Source organism: Rhodamnia argentea, chromosome 3 (genome assembly GCF_020921035.1).
Source record: "Rhodamnia argentea isolate NSW1041297 chromosome 3, ASM2092103v1, whole genome shotgun sequence".
Lineage (NCBI taxonomy): Eukaryota > Viridiplantae > Streptophyta > Magnoliopsida > Myrtales > Myrtaceae > Rhodamnia > Rhodamnia argentea.
This window is the reverse complement of record NC_063152.1, coordinates 26,696,494-26,702,435: the sequence shown is the minus strand read 5'-3', so window position 1 is coordinate 26,702,435 and position 5,942 is coordinate 26,696,494. Positions and strand designations below refer to the sequence as shown.

Genomic DNA, 5,942 nt, shown 5'->3' with positions numbered 1-5,942 from the left:
GGATTAGATTTAAGTAGGGGTTTTTTTCTTTAGACAATAAAAAAATTTTGGAGAAAAATTGAAATTCGATCTAAAGTTATGATTTTTTAGAGTGGAAAAGCCATAAAAAAAAGTATAAATTATGCCCACTATGACACATTTATCCTAAAAAAAATTTTATGACACCAAAAATAAAATTGTACCAGTGTGACATATTTACTATTGGCTTTTTTTAATGACACTAAAAACTTCAAACTTTTACTGTGTGACACATTTACTCTAAATTATTCTTTTTGACACAAAAAAACTCAACTTGTATGCATGTAAAACATTTACCCCAAATGGTGAGATAAACGTCTTATACGGATACAAGTTTAGGATTTTTGGTGTCATAAGAAAAAATTTGGGATATATGTGTCACACTGGTACAAATTTTAGGTAAATGTGTCGCATAGATACAAGTTTGGAGTTTTTGGTAAATATGTTGCAGTGAGCATTTTAAGATGTTTAGTGACTTTTACCCTTTTTTGGGAGGAAATTTGTCAAAAAAGTCCTAAACCTATTACACTTTTGCCAATTCAATCCTAAACTTTTTCATTTTGCTAATTCAGTCCTAAACCTTTTACATTTGTGGGAAGTCAGTCCTAAACCTTTTTTTTGTGCCAATTTGATCCCAAATTTTTTACATTTGTATCATTTCAGTCCATCCGGACAATTTTGGTCAATTGACGCCGACGTGGATAATTTTTAATAATATTTTAACATTTATTCAAATTATTTTTTCTCTTTCTTTTTTCTTTTCGTTCTCTTTCTTTTTTCTTTTCCTTTCTTCTTCCTCCAGCCGGTCACCCCCGCCACCGGCCGGAGGCTAGGGCTGGTGAAGTCGCCGACCTCAAGCGAGGCTCGCCCCCACCACCCACCGGAGGAAGAAGAAAGGAAAGAGAAAAATATAAATATTAAAATATCATTGAAAATTATCCACGTTAGCATCGATTGGCCAAAGTTGGCGGGAAGTACCGAATTGGCACAAAAAAAAAAACTTACGATTGAATTGGCACAAAAAAAAATATTTAGAACTAAATTGGCATAAATACAAAAAGCTTAAGACTACAAATTTAAGACTTTTTTTAACAATTTTTCCCTCATTTGGGGGTAATCAATTCTCCGCACCGTCGTCACGGGTTGAAGCCTTCAGCTAACATGCCAAGAGCCGAGCAAATGTCAATTTGTTCGCGGTCGGAAAACGCAGTCGTAGCCCCGTAAACCATTTCGGCTGGAGTCAATAGCCAAAAGGAATCGTGGCCAGAAAATAATAATTACAGAAAAAAAAAAGAAAAATTAAAAGCTTTATGGCCGAAAAGAGGAATTTCGAAAGCTTGGTCGGAAATGGACCCTTGTCGACGTCAGCCCCGACTTTCTTTATCGCTTGTTTCAATGACGAGAATATGCGATGTATGTCGTCCGTTATGTTCCGTTCACATGGGTAAAATCATTCGTTAGTGACATTTCGGGAAAAATATCTATGCTATTTAAGTGATATGAAACCTGACGACATAGAGGAGAAATTTCGATTGACAGCATTTAAATTCGGATTAACATGTAATTATCGGCCGGTCCACGACTTAAATCTGATTTCCTTCGAATTATTACTTTTTTTCTCGAAAAAGTACCTTTGTTTCCGGCTTTCGAGCCGTGTTTCTCCTAAACCGATTCGAAAAGGCAACTGGCTCGGAAATTAGCCCATGATCTTAGATGGGACACTCGGGTACGTAGCATAGCCGAGATTCAACTTGTACCCAAGTATACCAAACAGATGCATTCTCATGAACCGGCCAAGTCCGTGCCTTTTAGCTCGGGCATGCGTGGCCTCAATCCAGAACAGTTTGCATGTAGCTTGCAAATTTCATCAGAGTGACCTCCGGTTTGCGAGCGCACGGCCGGTCGAAACATCCCAACGCCCAAAGCCAGCCGTGTCCGGACCGGGGCACCAAATGGCACATAAACCGTTTACTATCTCGAAAACTCTTCTTATGGATATAAAGAAGGTAACACTTATTACCCTTTAAGGTAAGAGGGAAGTAACATTATTTTGGGAAAGGCCAAGAAACACTTTTTCTGACTTTTTCAAAAGCGAACGCAAATACACTCCATAACGATAACGTTCCCACTCCTCGGCATCTCTTTTTGCCTAGAAAAGGAACGAAAGGGTTCTACCGCCTTCTCATTTCCTGTACTTACCACTTTGAATTTAAGCCAAGGCAATAGAAAATCTCCCTTTGCATCTCTCTCGTTTTCCTCCCTCCTTGCCACCTTTTCACTTCGGTTTTGCGCCCTTTCCCCCTAAAACAATGCTCCAACGGTTCACACAATAACGTGACGCAAAGAAGAATAGAGATGGAGATAAATGTACCCTCGGCTACTCTGCTGTTCATCGTCCCGGTCCGAATTCGCTCGGTCGATCCTATTGGAAGCAGGTCATCCATTCGGCAGCGAAAGGATCAGGGCAACCTTTACTTCGTGTCCCGCCGCAATGCCCAGAGAGCGCGGGGTGTAGGGTTGACCGCGAGCTCGGCGACTCGCAGGCGGTCAGGGGCCGTCGCGTGGGCTAAAGGACCCGAGCCTAAGTGTGGAATTGTATATATATATATATATATTTTTTTTTATGTACATCGGGAGTTATACGTCTATGTTCGTTCGTTCGTTCGAATCAAATAAAGATCATTATCTGTTGAAATACAGAAGCGTTGGACATCATCGGAACGCACAAAAAAACCACAAAAAGGATGCATTTTTCGCTCATATTTTACGTTAGTGAGTATTCACAAGTCCCATGAATCCAGCTCATGTTGGGATAAATCGTTTTATTTTTTCTTTTGTCCACGTGGACCCAAGAGCGGTTTTTCTCGTTGCAACGGCCCGGACGCCTCTGTCGAACCGTTTAGTCGCCGGACGTTACCGTTACTTTTGTACCGTCCGTCCGTCTTCTCGCTTCTCCCCCTCACGGAGTCATGGACGGACGTGGATACAGTGCCCGTAACATCATCAGGCCTGGTGGCGTACACACTCAAGAAGAGGGCAAAAGAATATCGACCAAATCATGTCGCCCTTGCATTATACTTTTCTATTAAAAAAAGCAAAGAAGAAAATATACGGGCGGCACGGCGGGCAGGGCCAATCGGGTTTTGAAAATCTGCGGGATCCCTGAAAAGCGCCAAATTTTCGTTGAGAAAGTGATTGATTTTGTCCATCACATCGTTAAATCTTTCTAAATTACTTATTGATTATTATTTTTTTCGCGCGCGTCACGTCGCTGTCGTTACAAAAGAAAAAGAAAATCTCTCGCACTAATTAGTCCCGACCCCTCTAATGTGACCTTTTTGCACCGGACACTCCGTCTCTCTCTCTCTCCCCCTAACTCTCTCTCTCTCCTCCCCAATCCTTTCCCGCCTCTATAAATCCGCTCTGCATGTCCACTTGAACGCCAAAAAAACTTCCCAAAGCCTCTCTTCTCAGTCTTCACCACAGGCACTTACCTCCACTAGAGGAGGAGGGAAAGCTGCCGACTAGCTCGATTCTTCGTTCTTGAATTTGTCCGCTAAGACGTCGGTTAAGCACGTTTAAGCCGCTGCGATGAAGCTGTCGATGCGGCCAGTGCCGCCATGCACGGCGGTGAAGAGCCCTCCGAAGCACCAACGTTCCCGGTGCTGCACCCTCACTCGACCTTCCACGGATTCGCCTATCAAAGACCTGAAATTGGATCGTCACCATTACCAATCCCACAAGATCTCCTCGTACTTCCTCGACCCCGTGCTAAACCAGGCCGCGCCCGTGCCCAGGCCCGCGAGGCTGGGAAACAGGTGGATGGAGTACCAAGGCGTCCGGAACTGGGATGGCCTCCTCGACCCGCTTGACGACAACCTGCGCTGCGAGATCCTCCGGTACGGCGGCTTCGTGGACGCCGCGTACAAGGCCTTCGACTTCGACCCCTCCTCCCCCACCTATGCCACGCGCCGCTTCTCCAAGAGCTCGCTGCTCGAGCGGTGCGGGTTGCCGAGCACCGGGTACCGGATAACGAGGAACCTGATGGCGAGCTCGGGGATCCAGTTGCCGCGCTGGGCCGAGAGGGCTCCCGGCTGGATGTCCACTAGGTCGAGCTGGATTGGGTACGTCGCGGTGTGCCAGGACAAGGACGAGATCGCCCGGCTGGGGCGGAGGGACATTGTGATCGCCTACCGAGGGACGGCCACGTGCCTCGAGTGGCTCGAGAACCTGCGCGCCACGCTCTCTCACATCCCCGCCTCGTGCTCCTCCGACGCGGGCACGCCGGACGCGCCCATGGTGGAGAGCGGGTTCCAAAGCCTCTACACGTCGCACGCCCCGACTTGCCCGAGCCTGCAGGAAATGGTGCGCGAGGAGATCTCGCGGCTCCTGCGGTCCTACGGCGACGAGCCGCTCAGCCTGACCATCACCGGCCACAGCCTGGGCGCGGCCCTGGCGACGCTGACCGCATACGACCTGAAGACGGTCTTCGGGAGGGCAGCCCCACATGTCACCGTCGTGTCCTTTGGCGGCCCACGGGTGGGCAATCGGAGCTTCCGGTGCCGCCTCGAGGAGCAAGGGACCAAGGTGCTGCGCATCGTCAACTCGGACGACCTGATAACCAAAGTACCCGGGTTCGTCATCGACAGAGCCGACGGCGACCACGTCTCGAGTGACCGGGACGTCTGGGTGGCGGGCTTGCCGAGCTGGATCCAGAGGCGCGTGGCAGACACACAGTGGGAGTACGCTGAGGTGGGGAGGGAGCTCAGGCTAAGCAGCAAGGACTCGCCATACCTCAGCGGGATCAACGTCGCCTCGTGTCACGACCTCAAGACCTACCTGCACTTGGTGGACGGCTTCGTGAGCTCGAACTGCCCGTTCAGAGCCACCGCGAAGAGGGTGCTCAGCGGCGGCCGCTATAGAGCGGAGAAAGTCGGGGCACGGCCGTAATTCGACGGCTTCCGGACCAAAGGGGCGGGCCGGCGATGGTCGTGTTTGTAAATAGTGGCGCCCCGTGAGAGATGTGGATCAGCAATATCTTAAGATCGTGCCCCAAAATGGAAAATCACTATGGATTTCCATAGTTGGAGATTGCACGGACCAGTGGGTTATCCCACATTGCTTGTCCCGCTACCCTTTTTAGTCAACTTACATGTAATTGAATCATCACACATATTATTTGTTTCTATTTATTGGCTGACAAAAGAATTTAATTAGTTTTTACATGGTTTGTTTCGGAAAAAGACATCGAAGTAGTTTAATTCGGTAAACCTTAATGCAGAAATTTTTCTGGTGTATGGCTAGACTAAACGTGGATGCAGGACTACACTGCACCGGCCAAAAAGTTGATATGCCACAAGTACATGATAATTCGCATGTTAAGATACATATGGATCCTCGTAATTTGGCCGATGTCGAGGAGGGTTTTTGGGAAACACCGAAAGTATTTGATGTATACATTGTTGACCGGTTTAGTAAAATTTTACTGGTGGAAGCCGATCGATAAGAAGCGTGTATATATATAGCAATGGAGTTTGTTTTTCTCTTTTGTGGTCTTGGGTTTAAGTCTTACCGGAACCATTCTAGGAGAGTATTACTTAACATACATGCTAATGTGGAGCAATGTGCCATTAAGAATGTGTTAACATTTGGATTCGTAAAACTGGTTCGAATACTACCCGACTGCTAAAAAAAGAAGAAGAAAAAAACACTAGTGCAATTCTTTGTTGACTAAGGTCGAACTCTTATACAAAAAAGTCTAAGCTTGTTTTTAGTTTGATTTTAAACCAAACTCGAAAGTACTTTTTTTTTTTTCAATTTCGAGCACAATTTTAAAGACAAACTTATCGGGACATTAAAAGTTGTTGTTAGATGGTTTTTAAGATTGTGCTCCATACTATTTAAGTGCTATATATACCAAGAGT

General features: G+C 46.4%; 1 protein-coding gene across 1 annotated transcript; it reads left to right on the top strand.

Annotated features, from left to right (window-relative positions):
• The first annotated feature begins 3,490 nt into the window (after positions 1–3,490).
• On the top strand, positions 3,491–5,203 carry LOC115726314 (phospholipase A(1) DAD1, chloroplastic-like). The gene has a single exon (XM_030656129.2). The coding sequence runs from the start codon at positions 3,610–3,612 to the stop codon at positions 4,966–4,968; it is 1,359 nt and encodes a 452-aa protein (XP_030511989.2). The 5' UTR covers positions 3,491–3,609; the 3' UTR covers positions 4,969–5,203.
• The last annotated feature ends 739 nt before the right edge of the window (positions 5,204–5,942 follow it).

Excerpts from the sequence above, each read along its gene's own strand:
- LOC115726314 (XM_030656129.2), top strand. The coding sequence starts at position 3,610 with ATGAAGCTGTCGATGCGGCCAGTGCCGCCATGCACGGCGGTGAAGAGC.